General features: G+C 43.2%; 1 protein-coding gene across 5 annotated transcripts in view; it reads right to left on the bottom strand.

Annotated features, from left to right (window-relative positions):
• The window catches only part of PDS5A (PDS5 cohesin associated factor A), a 185,386-nt gene that overhangs the window by 32,454 nt on the left and 134,070 nt on the right, over positions 1-18,862 (bottom strand). For all 5 annotated transcript variants that reach the window (XR_013345994.1, XR_013345993.1, XM_077815732.1 and 2 more), the window contains exons 18-23: positions 18,552-18,657; positions 10,225-10,385; positions 6,840-6,963; positions 5,204-5,362; positions 4,600-4,668; positions 864-1,000 (exon numbers count right to left, since the gene is read on the bottom strand). Coding sequence is in view for 3 of the 5 variants with exons in the window: in XM_077815732.1 (XP_077671858.1) it covers positions 864-1,000; positions 4,600-4,668; positions 5,204-5,362; positions 6,840-6,963; positions 10,225-10,385; positions 18,552-18,657 (756 nt within the window). In the remaining 2 variants the exon portion in view is untranslated. The remainder of the gene's footprint in view (positions 1-863; positions 1,001-4,599; positions 4,669-5,203; positions 5,363-6,839; positions 6,964-10,224; positions 10,386-18,551; positions 18,658-18,862) is intronic.

Raw genomic sequence — 18,862 nt, 5'->3', positions numbered from 1 at the left:
AACTGAGGGAGCATTTTGTTGTTGTTGTCTGTCTGAATATATATTTCTGCAAGGCTGGCTTAATGGAGAAGTAATGCATCATAATTAAGATAGAACCCATGCACCAACACCATTTCCTATCTCTGCTAATGACTAGCTGAGTAAACAAGGCACCAGACAACACATCTATAAAATGGGAATCCTATCTCACAAGGATGTTGTCAGGATTAATTAATATTTGTAAGGTCTTTGAGATCTTTGGAAGAAAGCCTTTATAGAAGTGCACAGTATTCTTCAATCAATGTTTCTTCACAATCAAAAGGGCTAATTTTTTAAAAAACAAAATGAGAGCTTAGTTATTACAAAAAAACAAAATTAAAAAAATATTCTGGAAGAGTGGAATCTGTAATATTTTTGTTCCAGTAATTTCCTTCCCTTTCCTGTTTCCCCATTTATGGTCTATTTGTTTGGAGGTGTGAAGTGATCCCATCCTTGGGAGCTTCAACAGAAGCTGCCAGGATCTTAAACATATTAAATCTGATCAGTCTATCCTAATAATGGAAAGATGTTCCCAGAGGTCTTTTACTCTTTTTTCTAATAAGCATCAAGATGTCTACAGGGTTTGGATTAGATTGCTATTAAATTTAGATTGGGGGTAGCAATAGACACATACTTTTTATATATATGCGCCATTCAGCAACTATAATTATACTCCCTGACCAGCTGTTTTACATTGCCTCATTATCCTGTTCTCTGCACAGGTTGTAAAATTCTGCAAAAAATCCTTCCTCGGCTATTGAAAAAACCCTAAATTCATAATATTCACTGAAATTCTACAACAAAACAGATGGAAGAGTCTGAAAAAGAAAAGAACGTAATTTGACCTGATTCTCTTCTGTTCTGTTAAGTCTCCTTCACTGACCAACATAGCTGATAATAACCGGAGTGTTGAATTTGCAGATTTAGACTGGTTGTTTTTCATACCCAAGAGCCAGCGTACCAAAAGTTTAATTGCTTGCACCTATTAAAGATGAACACATAAAGACAAATAGATCATTTTAATAGCAACTAAGGTAAGTAAAACACCAAAATCTACTGTAATCAATATAATCTGTGTAGGCTACTGCTCAATAAAATGCAGACTTTAAAATGGAAAAGAATTAAGTAGCAAACTTTTTATTCATCTGGAAAAGTGGATGTGGTTCCTTGCTTGAAAAAGGGTTTTAGAAGCAGGTATTTAAGCAAAGAATGGATAAACGCATGGCATATTGGGATGGGGAAGCAGCATGAAAGAAAAAATGAGCTGAGAGAAGGATACAGAGGGAGTAGACAGGGGATTGGGATAAAGCAAAGAGACTTTGAAGTGGAATAGTAAGAAAGGAGAGATGTTCTGTAGATATCGGGAGAAATATCCAGAGCCTTGGAGGTGAAGATTAAAAGGTTGAACTTGATACAGAAATTGAGTGGAAACAAATGAAGAGGTGCAAAATGGTTTCTGGATGATTCTACTGAACATTTGATAATAACAGCAAAAAGAAGACAATCCTATCAAAGAGTAGAAGAAATCAGAGGAATACAGATTATATTTTACTGCATGAAAACGGAAAATATCATAGACACAGAGGTGGGGTTAGATGTAGGGGACTTCCTATACCTCATAAAAAAGTCTACCAATAAAAAAATTGCTATCCATTAACCAGACATTCACCTCTGAAGTGGTCATAATTAAAACTACGATTCTGTCATGGAAGTCACACATTATATGACCTTCTGGGACTTCTTCCACAATGACAGGGCTGGAACAGCTGTCAGGCCCAGGGCCACCGGAGCAGTGGTCAATCCCAGGGTTGAAACAGCGGCCTGGGTTGGAGCAGCAGCAGTCAGCCCCTGCCACAGGAGCAGCTGCCAGAGGTCAGCTCCTGGCAGCACTCCGACTGTTAGTCTCTCTCCTCCCTCCTGGGTATTTTTAGTAAATGTCAGGGACTGGTCGTGGGCTTCCGTGCATTTTTTATTACCCACAACATGTCCCTGACTTTTATTAAAAATACCCTTGACAGAATCTTAACCTTAGTCATAATTAGGGTTCACACTAAATATCCTGTAAAGATGGGTGAAAGGAGTTCATCACTCTCTGTTGTTATTTCAGCTTGGTCTGTCTATAGTTTACAGGATACCTTTATAACCAGAAGAACTAGTAATTTGAATCTCTGCATTAAACAAAGTAAAGCTTAACATTCAGAATACTGAATACCCAGAAGATAGGACAGGACACCTAACTGCACAATTTCCATTGACTTTGCAACAGTGTGTATTTGTATGGCCACATAAACTACAATACTATAAGCAGTTACAAAGTTTTTCTAGCCATGTCGGTCCCAGGATATTAGAGTGACAAGGTGGGTGAGGAAATCTCTTTTTATCGGACCAACTTCTGTTGGTGAGAGAGACAAGCTTCCAGCTACACAAAGCTCTTCTTCTGGACTGAGAACAGTACTCAGAGTGTCATAGTTAAATACAAGATAAAACAGATAGTTTAGCCGAAGTAGCTACCACATATTCCAAGGCAGCAGTTCTTAACCAGGGGTCCATGAGCCAGTTTCAGGGGGCCACAGGGCCCCACAGCTGAAGCTTGGTGCCCTGAGCCCCGGTGCCCCCACGGGGCTTAAACTGGGAGTGGAGCCGTGGGGAGCCCCAATCCCCAGCGTTCCCCACAGAGCTAAAGCCCTGAGTCCCAGCACCCCCTGCGGAGCTGAAGCCAGAGCCTCAGTGCTCTCTGCTGGTTGAAGCCCAGATAACCAACCCCCCGCTCATCCTGAGGGGCTGAAGCCTGTAGCCACAAGTCCCAGCGCTCTCTGCAAGGCTGAAGTCCAGAGCCCCAAGTCCCAGTGCTCCCTGTGGGGCTGAAGCCAGCACCCCAAGCACTGGCACCCCCTCAGGGCTGAAATTAGGAGCAGAGCCGTAGAGAGCCCAGAACCCCAGGGCTCCCCCCAGGGCTAACGCCCTGAGTCCCGGCACCCCCTGCGAGGCTGAAACCAGAGCAGTGGGGCTGAAGCCCAGAGCACCGGTGCTCCCTGCGGAGCTAAAGCCTGGAGCCCCGAGCCATGGCGCTCCCTGAGGGGTTGAAACCAGGAGTAGAGTCACGGTGAACCCCAAACCCCAGCATTACCCCTAGGGCTAAAGCGTTGAGCCCTGGTGCACCCTGAAGGGCTGAAGCCTGGAGCACCAAGCCCCCCCGGCTGAAGCTGGATCACCAAGCACCCCCCTCACCCCCCCCCGTGGCTGAAGCTGGATCACCAAGCACCCGCCTCACCACCCAGCAGCTGAAGCCCCAAGCCCCACCTGATGGCTAAAGTTCAGAGCCCCAAGGGCCCCCCCCCAGGGCTGAAGACCTGCACCCCATCGGGCTAAAGTCTTGAGGCCCTTGCACCTGGTGACTGAAGTCAGGAGCCCAGAGCGTCTCTTCTCCGCACCCTGGGGCCTGGAGTTTTTATACCGTGTTGGGAGGGCTCATAGAAAAAGGTTGAAAACTCCTGTTTTAAGGGACTATTCAAGGTGAAGTGGCCCATTAACACCCCTGCAGTCACAGGACAAAAACGGGGGTTAGTGAGTTACAAATTCTTGTAATAATAAAGACACTTAAGATCATGAGTGAAGCTCTTGGACTATGATCCAGCTAGTGGTGCAATACCCCTTTGGGGGCTGGGATAGCAGCGTGGCAGGAAGGAGGCTCCAGGTAGCAGGACGGACCAAGGAGACTCCAAACAACAGCCCTGGGGAGATGGGGGGAAGCCGGGATGTGGCAGCAATGGGTGACTGGAGGTGGACTGGGTAGGGAAAGAGGCCGGTTAGAGCAGGGAAGTGGGTGGATCGAGGGGCTGGAGAAGGCTCCGAGGACCACTAGGCCTGGGTGGGAGGCTCCAGGGACTGTGAGGAAGCAGCATTCCCCCTGGCAGTAGCACTCTCCATGTGTCCCTGCAGCGCAGGGAGGGAAGTAGCAGCAGGGCTGTCTAAGCTCTTCCTCCTCCTCCCAACATGAGGCTGTTTCGCCTTCCCTGCTGCTGGAGAGCACTGCTGCCAGGAGCAGGTGCTGCCTCCTCGCTTCTGGGCATACCCTCCAGAGGCATCTGGAGAAATGGGGGGGAGGGGAAGTGACCACGCACTGCCTCTGCCCCCCAGGTCCAATGAAAAAAGTCTGGCAGTCCGGATTTGGACCACGGTCTATCTATTGACTATCCCTGCCTTAGAATATGTACTAACTACTTATGCTAAATTATCTGTTTGATCTTACATTTAGCTGTGACAGTCATGGTACCTTTCCCAAACCTGAAGAAGAGCTCTGTGAAGCTTGAAAGCTTGTCTCTCTCTGACCAACAAAAGTTGGTCCAATAAAAGATATGACCTCCCCTACCTTGTCTCTCTCAAATGTTAGTTTAGCAGAAATTAAGCTATTTAATAAGTTTTTAGATTATTCTAAAAGACAAATGTAACCAAAATTAATTGCTAATATTTCCTTTAATATTCTCTATTGGTAGTGTTTAGAGATGTCAGTGATATACTATCAAGTAACTAAACTCTTATTTCAAATATTGTGCACATCTTAATACAAAAAAAAAAATTCACCTTTGCTAGAACTTCTGGGGAAACCTCTTCATCTGGGGACCACAATTTCCCATTTTTCTCACCTGTTGACTACAGATATTTATACAAATTTAAAGATGGATTCACAAACAAAAACATGTAAAAAATTAAAACAAAGATTTTAAAGATTAGATTAACTCCCATATGTATAATCTTTTACATATGATATCAACATATTAAACATTTAGGGTATGACTATACTGCAAAGAAAAACTCAGAGCACCAAGTGAAAGAGCCCAAGTCCACTGACTCGGGCTCATGAGGCTTGAACTGCAGGGCTAAAAAAAGCAGTGTGGACGTTCCTGTCCAGGCTGGAGCCCAGGCTCCAAGATCCTCCTCCCTTGCTGGGTTTCAGAGTCCAGGCTCCAGCCTGAGTGGAAATGTCTACATTACTATTTTTAGACCCACAGCCTGGACCCCGTGACTCCGAGACTTGATGTGGCAGTTATTTATTTATTTTTTTTGCAGTGTAGACATATTCTTAGTGAACACTAAGGGTTCACTGGCCTAATCACACAAACTTAACAGCTGTATAGCTTACAGAGATTCAATCATAAGCAAAGAAAAGGAAGGACTTAAATCTTACCCTATCATTCATGAGGAGATCTTTCACGATGAAATTTGCAACCACAGATTTCATTGGAGAAGCAAACTGGTCTGGAGCTAACATAGAAATATGGCCCAAAGAAACTAATGGAGTTATAAGTTGCTCTGGAACATCAGCATTCAAACTTCTACTAAGAGGCTGGGGGAAGAAAAATTTCCATTTAAAATGAATTATATACATTGTTGAGTGTGCATGCCTGAACAGCCTAATGAACTAACTTATTTCATTATTGGACTGCTGATTAACTGCACTTGCCTCCCAAATGACATCATTTCATGAAACCAAGAAAACCTTTTGTCTATGAAACATTTCACTCTGTAATTTACAGGTTGGTGAAAATAGCTATATTAATTACAGAATTAAAGTGTGTGAAATTATATCAGTGATAAAAGATTAGCCTTTTTATTTTTTATTTTTTTTACTAACTAGGGACCTGAGGGCTTGTATACACAGGGGCACTCAGGAAAATTAATCTGAATTAACTCTAGATGTGAACTGAATGTGCAGTAGTTAAACCACTGTAAATCCATGTGGACACTCTCATTCAGAATTAAAATGTCCTCATCTCAATTTATCTTTGGTGAGTTAAGTTAAACCAAATTAAGCACATTTCAGTTCTGAATGAGAGTGTCCACATGGGTTTAACGCAGCTTAAATAGTCATTAGCTAATTCAGGTTAACTTTGCTGAGTGTCCCTGTATAGACCTGACCTGATTCTGCATTTCTTGCAACCCGATGGAAGTTTTGTGCATTACTAGGAATATCAGATCAGTCACAGAATTTTTCATAGCATCCCAAGTGAAATGTCTCAGTATCATTCTTTTAGGCCCAAATTTTCAAATATTGGTACCAGAAGTTGTGTGTCTAATTAAGTAGCTTCATTTTCTAGAGGAGCTAAGATTTCAAAGTAATAAATAGGAGCTCAGCACTTCTGTAAATTAGTCCACTTGTTTAGATGTTAAAGTTCATATAGAATACACCTTGTTAGCATGCTGGACTACAGAAGACCTAAAATGGTTCCATTCTATTCTAACCTATTCAGGAGAAGAATTTCTCAGATATTGAACATATTAGCTATTTTTAGGATGGGTGGCCTTGTGCAGTGGCTAAAGACCAAAAAATCAGATAACACAGCTACATGGAAATTTAATATTTTAAAATGAACCCAGTTACACCGTGAACAGAAGTAACTAGCCTAACCACAATTAGGTGGAGAGCACTAGAAGGCAAAGCTAGAAAACAACTGTGAACAGAGCCTTCTATCAAAGCATAAGTGATGTGTATTTCCCTTTCATCATAATAGTTGCCAGAACACTGAGAAGGGATATTTTCTCTGTGTATGCTAGAAGTGTTACTCAGTGTCCAGACAGTGTCACTTGGGGTAGGGGAAGAGCATGTATTTGCACTCTTTCCTAAGTTTTACTGGAAACATAGCTTAAGCACAGAGTTCAGGCACTAAGGGTTCAATTCAGTCTACTAGCTCCTGAATTATGCATGGATTCTACGGTAATGAAGATGAAGTTAGTTTTCTTAATTGCAACTTTAAAAGTGAAAGAGATCCAAATTATTTGAACAAAATTCAATAAACGCATTATACCAAATTTGGCAAACATACCTCAAAGATCTGTGCAAGTTGCACTTCTTTATTTGAGAATATGGCATGTATACAATGGACAGCCTGTTTTGCTTGGTGAGGAGTACCTCTCTTTGCTTTCTGATGCAAAATAGGAATTAATGTCCTGCAAAAATTAAACATAATATTTCAAAATATAATATTTATAATGAACAAAAAAATAATTCCAGTAATATCTGCTGGTTGAACTCTTCACCAATGCAGGTCCCTGATCACAGAATGAAAATCTTCAGCTTCAAGCTGTCTTTGAAAGCTGTTCAGGAAGGATAATAATGAGACAAATGCAAGTAAGCAACTGACCCTCATCAAGAAATTGAATCGTATGTTAAGAAAAGAAAGTCTATTGTAAAGCACAATATACTTCACCAGTAAATAGATTATTTGCCATTCACATTTACAGAAGCAGAGGTAGCAAGAACAGATTGAAGCAGTGTTCACAAAGTTGGAACAATGAAGTCTCAGATTTGTTTTTTTCCTTAAAGTAGGAAAACTGGAAAAATGCTAAAGTATGTTAACAATGTGAGCAGAGTATTCCAAGCTGGTGATTTACAGATGTCTGTCTGAATGACTCCCTCTTAACTAGCTAAGTCTTCCATGGTGGGTTTAATTAAGTGAATAAGGAAACAAGATAGTGCGGGATTCAAAATAATTGTGAGCTTGCCAATATAAATGGGGATTACACCAGATTTCCAAGAAGGATGTATCAAATGGCTGCACTCTTTTGTGATGCTACTGAAATTATCAGTGGTCTTAGAAAAATCATGTTATTTAAATATTGATATATTGTCATAACTTCGTATTGTGCTTTACAGAAAATAGAGACGCTATCTCTGCCACAAAAAAATTACAATAGAAATCATATAACCTTTGGAAACAACAGTGAATAGATGAAAAAAGGGACAGACTAGTACTGCAACAAATGAAGTTTTGAAATACATGTTGATTAGAGGGTGATTGTGTACAGCTATATAAAAGTAGAGGCCTCTGAGTAAAGATTTTAAGGCTGAGACTGAGGACAACATGCGCTGTAAAAGGGAGGTCATTCCACATAAAGAGCAGCATGAAACAGGGCACAAAAATGAGTGGGAGAAGGAAACAAAGAGAACATCAAGGTGGGAAGAGTGGGCAGGGCATAAAGCACAATACAAGAAGTAAGGCTGAATCCAGAAAAGGGTCATGCAGTGCTTTGAAAATGACTTGCCATTGTGGCCCCAACCCAATCTTCACAAGCAGGAGCTCTAGGAGAAACCCTAGGGACCCCGCCCAGCTCAGAAGAGACTCTGGGTCAGGGCGCATGCTATTTGCTGATGAGGTGGATTGAAAATGTGTGCGTATTGTGTGTGTCTGGTATGTGGCAAGAGTGACAGTGCTGTGGAGGAGAGTAAAGAGTCCTTTGCCTTTTTCTGTAGCCACATGAGAAACAGGATTCTACCCTCTCTGATGAGAGTAAGGGACTTGGGAGGGGGTAAATTAGCTCCACCTTATATGTGAGTCCAGAGATACAGTTAAGTTGGAACTGACCCTTGCGTATCAATCACTCCATTGTACAATGAAGTCCTTTTGGGAACTGCTGAGGTTCCTCACTATGGTGGCACTGGAGTGGTCAAGGCCAATAGTGCTTGGTAACTTTAACATCCACATAGACAATGAGTCATCTGAAAAACCCAGGATTTCATGGTCATCAAGGAGCTATCCCAGATGGTTATGGGCACAAATCGTAGTTAGGCACATAACTTAGTTTGGTGTTTGGGATTCCAGTGGAGGTGGAGATTCTCGACATTATCCCCATGTCACAGACTGACCATTGGCTCATTTGATATCGAGTTGGGGCTCACCTCCCTTGTCTGGGCTAGGGAGCTGTTTTGATAGTCTTCTCTCAGAAACTAGAGGGACCTGAGGAGTTCCAAAAGGGTCTGAGGGAGAACTTCTTTCCTCAGACAGACTACTATTGATGGACTGGTGAACTATTGTAATACTCTGTTCCTCAATCATCAATGAAGTGCCCTCTGGGACTCTTTTCCACAGTTTCTGCCTCCCAGGTCACCTTTAGTTATAGAGGGCCTGCAACAACCGAAGCAAAAGAGAAGATGGCCACAATGTCGGTGGTGCAAATCTAGACTCAAATCTGACAAATTGTAACTCCTATCTCGTGATTGCGAGAGAGGCAAAGAAATGGTTCTTTGCTTTTTCTTTGCTTCTACCATCATATCTGCAAAATCTTGTTTAGTTTGCTTGGTTAATCTGAGGAAATTTTTGCTCAGTTCATGAATCAAGTATCTCCAGTTGAGGGAATTTCTTCATGTCTGATAAAATTGCTCAAATTCAAGTCATAGCTATCTGCCTCAATGGGAGCACAGCATGTTCTGGAAGTGTCAAATCCTAAGGCCAGGTCTATACTAAGAGCACTTTGTCAGTATAGCTATACTGGTATAATATACTGGCAAAACACTCCTAGCGTAGATGCAGCTTACACTGGCAAAACTGCTGGCATACCCTATTTCAGCCCCGCCCCGCTCTCTCCACTGCAGAATTTGGTGGCTAGATTGTGAAACTGTGTTTTCTTCCACAAGCACATGAAATCTGTGCATTATGATCTGCACTGGCTGCCTACCGATTTCCAGATTGATTTAAGGTGTTGGTTTTGACTTACAGAGCCCTAAACAGCTTGAAAACTGCAGAAGAAATTGCCTCTCTTTCCCATCATGTCTCGAGGCAGTTATAGTTGGCAGAAGCACCTGAGATGGAACCCACGACTGACAGACAGCAGGAGTTCTTTGTTGAAGAACTGGTTTTTTTACCCATGAACGCTTATGCTCAAATAAATTCGTTAGTCTTTAAGGTGCCACCGGACTCCTCATTGTTTTTGTTAGAGCCCCATATCTTTGGAAGTGGTTTCCAACTTGGTCCATAATAGCCAGTTTTTAACCTTCTCAAAAAAAACCTTCTCAAAAAAACCATTTAACCATTTCTCAAAAAAATGGGAGAGGCTGCACGAAGGAAAGCACTGGGTAGAAATAATGTTGGGGGATTAAATTAAATCTTTATAATATCTTTGTTGTTGTTGGTATTTTAAAATAGGAGGTAGACTAGATCCTGCTTTTTAAGTGTATATTTTAAGGAGATTTTTTAATAATGTATTTATACTAAACCTACAAAAAATACATAAAAATAAAGTGAGGACAAGGAGTTTAAATGTGAAAAGAGACAGGGAACCAGTGAAGAGATCAAGGTGGTGGGGAAAAGGCATACACGTTCACAGCAACAGGAAAGGAAGATTATTTTAGTAGCAACATGGTGAATAGGTTAAAGGAGGGGACAGACTTTTAAGTGTTAAAGGCACTACCAGTATGTGAAGAAATACACTCACGATCTTATCTGCGGCAGGTCTGTTTCTATTTTGTGGCCTGTGTTTCTGAAAATCTGAATAGCTGCCTCAGCTACCTTATCATCTTCCATCCTGAGGCACTGCAGGAGAGACTCATATGTCTCTGCAGAGTGGAACGAGGTAGGATGTGTGAAAGACAAAACCTGTAGATACATAGCAAAACCAAAAAATGTTTTTTGCACATGCATAATGGATTACCAACAAACAAAATGATTTCCACTTATGTTTCTTTATGAGAAAATAACAGTAGTATGTTTATGCCATTTCATATAAGGTGCTTCTTGTAACACATCTTAAAATACATTCACTAACATTTTATTTTTCAGGGCTCCCTATCCATTACTTTTTCTAAAAAATTGGATTTTTAAATATTTGAACATATTTATTCAAGACATTATCATCATATTCAGAACTTGTTTTATAGCTCAACCTATGTAAACAACACTTTCCCTCATTCTGAGAAATCTCAAAAGCTTAATTTCTCCAGAATCTTAGATAATTGGGTAGAAAAAGAATGACCAGGTTTGAGATATACGTATATAAAAATAAAATGTACAACTAAAAGACTTATGGTGCCCTGATGGCTGACCTACTTTACACAGTGTTCTGTCATGAGAAGACACACCCTCACTTCCTAACTAAAACTTCTGGACCTGTATGAGAGACTGTTGAAACAGGAGGCAATGGCTCAGAGTGAAACAGGACAAGTCCACCCTGGTATTTACACTAACTATAGAATTTATTGGAGAAAGGCTGGATGTGGTGTCACCAAGGGTGTACCTACCAGACAACGGTTTCTTAGCCATCAACAGGCTTATACAGCAGCTCCAGGATGTCCATGTGGCCTTGCCTGGCCCGATTGGGTCATATGCTCCCAAGTAATCATGGGACCCCATTTACAAGGCTCCACCTCAGATACCTGCAAGTGTGGCTACAGTCTGTTTACACTCTGGGCGGACACAGCCTCCACTGTCTAGTTTCAATTCCTCAAAGGCACAAATGAAGGTGGGAAGTTTACCATAGGTTCAAACAGGGGCTTCCTCAGAGCACTAAGCACTAAGTTGAGATCTCATGGTGGAGTAGGTTCCTTGACAGGAGGAAAAAGGTTGAATAGACCTTTAATAAACCTTGCAGTGGTCGAGTGAGTCAAGTCTGAAAACCCCTTGATGGAGGGATGAATGGCTGTTAGGGCAGCTAGTTGAACCTTGATTGAGCTCATTTATAATCCTGCAGTTTTTAAATGTAGTGAGTAATTGAGAATGTGTGCGACAGGCAGGACTTGAGAGGAGGCATAGATCAATGGCTGTGCCAAGCCTGGAAGTGTTTCCATCTCTGTACATAAGATTTGCTTGTCAAGGATTTCCTACTATTAAGCTGTCCTGTTTGTGCCTCTGTGGAGCAATCTTGTTCTACACCAGAGAGCCAACTAGTAGCTAGGCCTTGAGGTGAAGTCCCCAGAGGTTAGGGTGGGTGATGGATTCCAACTCCTGAATAAGGATATCCACTGTCAGGGCAAGGCAGAAAGGAGGTTATCAAGACATGGGCACTAGCTCTGGGAACAACGCCTATCTCAGCCATTATAGTGTTATGAGGATGGCTACCTATATCTCCCGTTTCAATTTGTTTAGGACTTTAGGCAGTGAAGACATCCAGGGATCAGCATGTAGCAATACATGAGGCCAAAGGAAGACTAGGGCCTTACCAGTTGAGTTGTAGCCATACTCTTCCCCTTGAAAAGAATTGTTTGCACTTTGTATTGTATGGTGTTGCAACGAAATCTATCTCCAGATTACCCAAAGGCAGACATATTCTTCAGAATTCCTCATTGTTCAGCTCCTGTAGGTAGAAATGTCTGCTGAGCGAATCTGCCATTGTGTTCCAAAGTCCTTGAAATAAACCGCCGAGACCTGTATGGGGCGTGATATGTACCATTCTACAGTGTTGAAGATAAGGACTAGGATCTTGCTCCTCCTTGTTGATTGATATAATATATTGCTGTTCTGCTGTCAGGCATTATTCTGATTGGGTGGCCTCTGATGTGGGGTAGAAAGTGCTGATAAGCAGTGTAGTGAGGCGGTGTGGTTCCCTGCCGCCCCGGAGAGGGATGAGCCCCTCTGGATGCCAAAGTGGGCGGAGCCAGTGGAGCCTGCGCCTGCCCCGCAGAGGTCAGGGCGCAGGATAGGAAGTACAAAAGCCCCAGAGCTCACTAGAGCCCCAGCCTCCGGAGAAGCCAGATGCCTGTGGCCTAGTTCCCAGTTGGGAGACTCCTGCAACTAGCGACCGACCCGAGGACTGGCCAGACCAGCCGAGGCCTGATGCCGACCAGACCCCGGAGAAACTGTTAAGCCTGCCCGTGGCAAGTTACTCAGAGGAGCTGCCAAGCCTACCGCTCGCTGGGTACCCTGAGGAGCCCATGGTGCTTGATTCCTTGGAGGACACCGTCCTGCCGCAGGTACCTCTAGAGGGGGAGATAGGAAGTAGCCCAGGGGCAGCCGACCCTAGTCTAGCTGCAGCACACCCAGAGCCCCTGTCAGTGTGTTGAGGCCAGGATCCCCACTGACAAAGCAGCAGACCTTCTGCTGCTGCTAGGGCCCCGGGCTGGGACGCAGTGGAGTGGGTGGGCCTGAGTGCCCACTGCCACCCAGCGTGGTCCTATGGAGCCAGGACTGGGGCTTATTGAACTTAACTGTTTGCTCAGCTCCTGCCTGAGGGCCTGAGCCACAGACTTTGTACAGCCCACCCTGACCCAGGGCCTGGGCCTTTCGAACTTGCTTGCTTGCTTGGCCCCTGCTGGAAGGCATGAGCCATGGACTCTTTGCCACCCGCCCTAGCCCAGGGCCTCGGCTTATTGCTTAATGGTTTGCTCCGTCCCAGGCCAAGGACCAGAGCATGGAGCTCGCTACTGCCTGCAAATCGGGTGTGCATAGCCCTTGTTTTGCCTCTACCGCTGCCGTGGTGAGAGACCCAGGGGCCAGATTAGTTCCCTGACAGAACCAGAAGGACGTAGGCGAGGCGGTGTGGTTCCCTGCCACCCCGGAGAGTGACGAGCTCTGGCCGAACCCTTCTACAAGCAGAAAGAACCACTCTCAGCTCTAGTATGTTGATGTGGAGGATCACCTCCTGAGGGGTCCATTTGCCTTGAGCTGTTGGTGACTTGGAAGTCACTGTACAGTATGGCCCTTTCTTAGCATACTTGAGCTTCTTTTGGGGAAGTTCAGCCAATCAGATGGGCTGGTAGAGGACTGGGTGAAACCATTGCACTGACTGATCTACTGTATTTTCTCTTTGATGTAAGTGCATAGATGCAAAGAGTGTAGTGTTGCCCAGGAGTCTTAAAGTGAATGAAGGTATCAGTCTGTAGCAACACTGAACAATTTGGGTCCCTCAAAAGGGAGGTCCCAAACAGTTTTATGCCTCCCCCGGAGGCCAGAAGACTGTAGCCAAAAAGCTTGGCACATTACCACTGCAACAGCCATGAAACATGCAGCTGTACACGCTGCATCAAGTGAGGCCTGGAGAGATGCTTTGGCAATTGTCCGGCCATCTCTTATGAGAGCTTGAAACTGTTCCCTCCGGTCCTGTAGCAGATGAGAAAAAAAATGAGAACTTCAAATTGTTTGCAAAATAATATTTTGCCATCATGGTAATTGGTTACTATAAATTACAAGGATGCCGAGTAGCACCTCTTGCATCTCAGGTGGTCTAGCTATTTCAGCTCCATGCCTGATGGCACTGAATGGGACCAATGTTGTCTGTTTTGCTCATTGACAGCTTTAACCACTGGGATTTAGGTGCTGGGTAGCAGAAAAAATACTCCAAGCAGAATAAAGTATTTTTTTCATCAGTCTGTTTATACATAGGTAGTATAGTGGTTGAGGACTGATACAGGCTGATACCATACAGGCTGGGGCCAGTAGTGCATCATTGACAGGCAAGGCAATTTTGCCCTGAGGTGATATATGGAGGATGTCCAACAAGGCATGTTGAGGTTCCTGTATCAACTCTAACAGAATTTGCAAGGTCTCTGCTATCTGTTTTGTAAGGTCTTGAAATTGTCAGTGTACGATGGTGGAGGAAGCATAACACCTGCATCTGGCAAGGAGGAGGATTTGCGGTAAGGTGGTGTTTCTTCTTCCTCTGCTTGCACTTGTTCCTCTGCAAGTTACCCCTGTGAAGCTGGGTCGATTGTGGCTATTGCTTTTGACACATCCTCTTAAGAGATGGAATCCTGTATAGCAGGTCGCCACAAGGGGCCCATGGGCTCCAATAAACCCGCTGAGATGGAAAGAGGAAGGGGGCAGTACCACAGGGTTGTCCTTACCAGATTTGCTGGGTGTGTGTCCTGCAGGGGCTTCCTCAGGGTGCACTGCAAGGGAAGGAGGCTGGAATAGTAAAGTAAGGGAGCCTTGTATGGACAGCTCAATCAGATGAGGTGTCACTCCCATATCCATCCAAGAGGCAAGCAGCGCAGTACCAGTGGTTGAGTGGGTACCAGAGGTCAAGTCTTGGTTAAATGGTATCAGAGGATATGTTGGAAATTCCTCTTGGTACCCTCAATGGATTTGTGAGGAACCAGTGACAGTGTTGGTACCAGACAGTATATCAATTCTGGAAGGTAAGTCTGTACTGGTGGGGAGTATCTCTCAGTAACCTGGAGAAATGGTGACTCAGGTTTTTCAAGGATCTGAAGATCCTTATAGCAAGGACGACTAGATGGTACCAGGGATTCCGAACACTGACCCTCAGGAGTTAGTATGTTGAGTGGTACTGGAGACTGTACTGGAAATGCGATATATGTGCCCATCTCCGCTGGCAGAGGAAGGTGGTACTGATGACTATTTCAGTTTAACTTAAAGTCCTTTTGCTTCGGAGGCACTGGGTCTGGTGCCGGCTTTGGTGCCTCCGTAGGTTAACAGTCAGCTTCTTGATACGGGGTGTAGTTTCCCTAGCTGGTACCAGGGTCTCTGTACTGAAAGAGATGGGGACCTTAGCAATAACCTGTGTAGGGATGTGATGTCTCCTGAGATCCAGACCAAAAGGGTGACTTTCCCCTTCTCTTATCCTGTTCCAGGGAATGGGATCTCTTCTTTATTGATGGTCTGGGAAGTTCTAAGGGGTCAGCAGCAGTGACAGTCCCCAAGGGTTCTATGAGTAACCAAATCTGATGCAGGGGCGGGGGAGGAGGGAGTGACTCAGACCCCAGAGATCTCAGAGAATGTTCCACATCAACAGGAGTTTTAGCCTGTCCTCCCTCAGATTTTTAGATCTACTTTTAAACCCTGTTTAAACATTTGGATCTTACATTTGGAGGGGATAGGAAGCTTGGGGTCTTGGGTGTAACTTATAACTCGAGGCCAGAGAAAAATCAAAGGCCCAAATCACCCAAATGGAAGAAGGGAATAAAGAAGAGGGAATTCAGATACCTATTGCAAAGGAATAAAAAAATATTGAGCAAGACAGATAGCTAGCTAACAGATAATGTGATGCACCATCTTTAGCCACAGTTGACTGAGAAGGAAGTGGACTGGCAGTGAGTCTGCCACCCTCTTTCCCCACCCCCCTCATACCAGAGCACAGGAATATCCAGGGCACAAGCACAGATCTGTGGACACGGGTGACAAAAATCTCTGATCAAGAGTACATGGGTTCATGTACATAGAAGTGTAGAATTGGAAGGAACTTCAATAGTCATCTAGTCCAGTCCTCTGCACTGAAGGCAGGACTAAGTAATAACTAGACCATTCCTGACATGTGCTTGTCTGACCTGTTCTTAAAACCTCCAATGACAGAGATTCCACAACCTCAGATTCCACAACCTCACATGGCAATATGTTCCAGTGCTTAACTACCCTGAGAGTTAGGAAGTTTTTCCTGATGTCCAACCTAAACCTCCCTGACTGCAATATAAGTCCATTGGTTCTTGTCCTGAGGTGGAGCAGCCAAAGGAATACGATTCGAAAAGAAACTTTCTGTTCTTGCCTTACACACCTTGGCACCAGCTTATTTCTCTAGTCTTACTTCAGCTATACACCATGTACCCCTCATTCCACTTAAGCTGCATGACTAATTTCCCCATTAGTGTCTATCTCCCTGGGATTCCTTCCAGATGGCTCCCATATGTGTTTGTCTGCCATGCTACTACACTCTTCTTCAAGTCCTTCCTCAACACTTTCTTCTTCCGAAAGACCTTTCCCTCCTTAGTCCCCTTCTCAGAGGAATGTTAACACCTGACAACTAAAAACCTTTGTTATTAAGAAATAAACCAAAAGCATAACTGTACAGGTGCATGCTAAAATTCTCTGCTTAGTCACAGTGCTATTGTCACCTACCATTCCCCATCTTGTGTTAGATAATGTTAACAGACATTGTACAATCTAAATAGTAGTTAATTATATAACAATATATTGTCAATATACAGCATGTTGGTTAATATTGTTAATTCTGTATTAAGAAATGTACCTGCATGTGTAAAGACAATGTAATTGTAAAGTCTTATTGTAAATGACCCAAAATATAAATAAATAAAATATTTGTTTCCCTGCCCCCAAACCAGATGAATACAGTAAACTTTTCAGTGAAGGGTATGAGACAGCTTCTTACCTGCCTTACGAAGTGCCTACAACTCTGTTAGTGCTATATAAATAACTAATGTATCATTACAAAATATTGTACGCCATAATGTTTTATAATAGCTGAAGTTGGAAAAAGTTGGTAAATATTGCTATCTTACTAAACACAATGCAAAATCCTTCCTCTCAAAATCGTTTTTCAGGTCTAAACCTCTGAAATTCAAAAGACTCCTTCAAAAATGAAACGTATGAGTTTAATGAGGAACAAAATTCTACATTACATCATCATAACTCATGAATGCTAAATATAGAGCCAATTTGTATAACTTACAGATCTTCTAACACACCATCCAAGAAAATTCAGCAGCAACCTTTTGAGTGTAGAATTAGGTTTGTGCTTATAAAGTAGTATTGATATTCAAAATTCCTTTTTCTTAAGCCTTTCCCTCCCCCCTTTAAAGGCATTTTTTTTGAGGTTTAAGATCTTTAGGGGTGCTTGGTTCCCTAATGCAAGGGGGAAACCAGAATGTGCCTCCTCTACTCAGTTCCTCTCTTCTGCTTTACTCCCCTCTGGCCATGCTTAGAGGGGAAATTTTGCTTTTTCTGCTCTCTGGATAATTTCTTCCCAGTGAGATCTTCCATCTGGCAAGCAGTCCCAGCAGCACAAGGGCTCCAGAAGAGATCAAGGAAACTGTAGTTCCAGCAAGAGGCTCCAGAAGGGCCCAGCTGCTGGTCCCAAGATTGTCTCCTCCAGCAGGATTTTCCATCTTTCTATTTAGGCACTGGTATTCTGTTCATCACCATTGTATAGGTATGCCACCACTAGTTCCAGCAGCCCCTCCTGCCTAAGCTTCTATATGGAACTATGACACCTGAGATCCTGGGGGAAGTCAGGTCTTACACAGGGTCAAGGGGATGTACTGGGCCCGTGTAGGTAACAAGAGGAATGGTAACCAGGAAGGATGCAGAAAGACTTGTCTGACTTGAGCTACTGTAGATATAGAGTCTGTTTGCATCAACTCGATCCATAGGGGCTCCTAGTCACAGCCATCAGCTGCAATTCCTCTGCAGGTGGAAAATCTGAGGCCCCACTACAAGTGACTGGTACACTATTTACTACCTTAATGTGGGGTGCAATTGGAAGACTGTTCAGTGTCTTGTCGACATTAGGGGATGGTCTCATGGATTAGACTAGAAAGTGCTGATGACAACACAGTGACTAATTCCTTTAGCATCTCTAGAAGTCACTGAAGGATGCAACTCTTTTTACTGACACGGGAAAATTCAGAGAGCAATCACATATAATCTTGATATTAAACAAATTTTGCTGCAATATTTAGCATTTGCATTATGAAGACTGAAAACAGCTTTTGGGGAGAAAGGTGTGGAAGGGGAAAAGTATGTAACAGAGGGGCAGGATTTTCTTGCAGGCGTTGGATCTCTGCAGGCTTTTGCCAGTTGCTAATATACCAGATGTAGCTTATTAGATTCTGCTCTAAATATGAAGTAAATGTGAGCTTCCCTCTGTGGTGAGGAAGCTAAGGTCTGAAACAGACAGGCCACATCTAGAAAAGAGATTAGGTAATGGTGTTTTTGTATTACTCTTTTTCTTAATAAAACCAAATTCCAGGATGTGGTGACTTTTTGACAGTTTACAAGAAGTGGGTAATTTGTTGAAGCTCTTTGGGGACTCCATTACCATACAGTGAAAGAAAACTAATCTACATTGCTGTAGAATACCTTGAGAAGTTCAAGTCCTGCACGAATAGCAGTATCAGGACTTACACCTTCCTCTTCATCATCAGCTGTCCCCTCTATTGATTTATTCATCAGCTTTACTAGTGCGCTAAAATAAGAAATGTAAAATAAAGATATATTATTAAACTTGATTATCTGCATTAACAGTGACACCATAGATTATTATAACAAAGAATTTTCACATTAGCTTCATTTAGTTTTGGCAATGAACTACATTGGTCAGTTTTAAAATACTTTCACTTTCTGGTTCTCATGGACTAGTAAAAAGATGTTATGCTTATAGATTCCTGACA

The sequence above is a fragment of the Eretmochelys imbricata genome, chromosome 4, assembly GCF_965152235.1.
Source record: "Eretmochelys imbricata isolate rEreImb1 chromosome 4, rEreImb1.hap1, whole genome shotgun sequence".
Classification (NCBI taxonomy): domain Eukaryota; kingdom Metazoa; phylum Chordata; order Testudines; family Cheloniidae; genus Eretmochelys; species Eretmochelys imbricata.
Note: the sequence above shows the minus strand (reverse complement) of the source record. Positions and strands in the feature narration are given on the sequence as shown.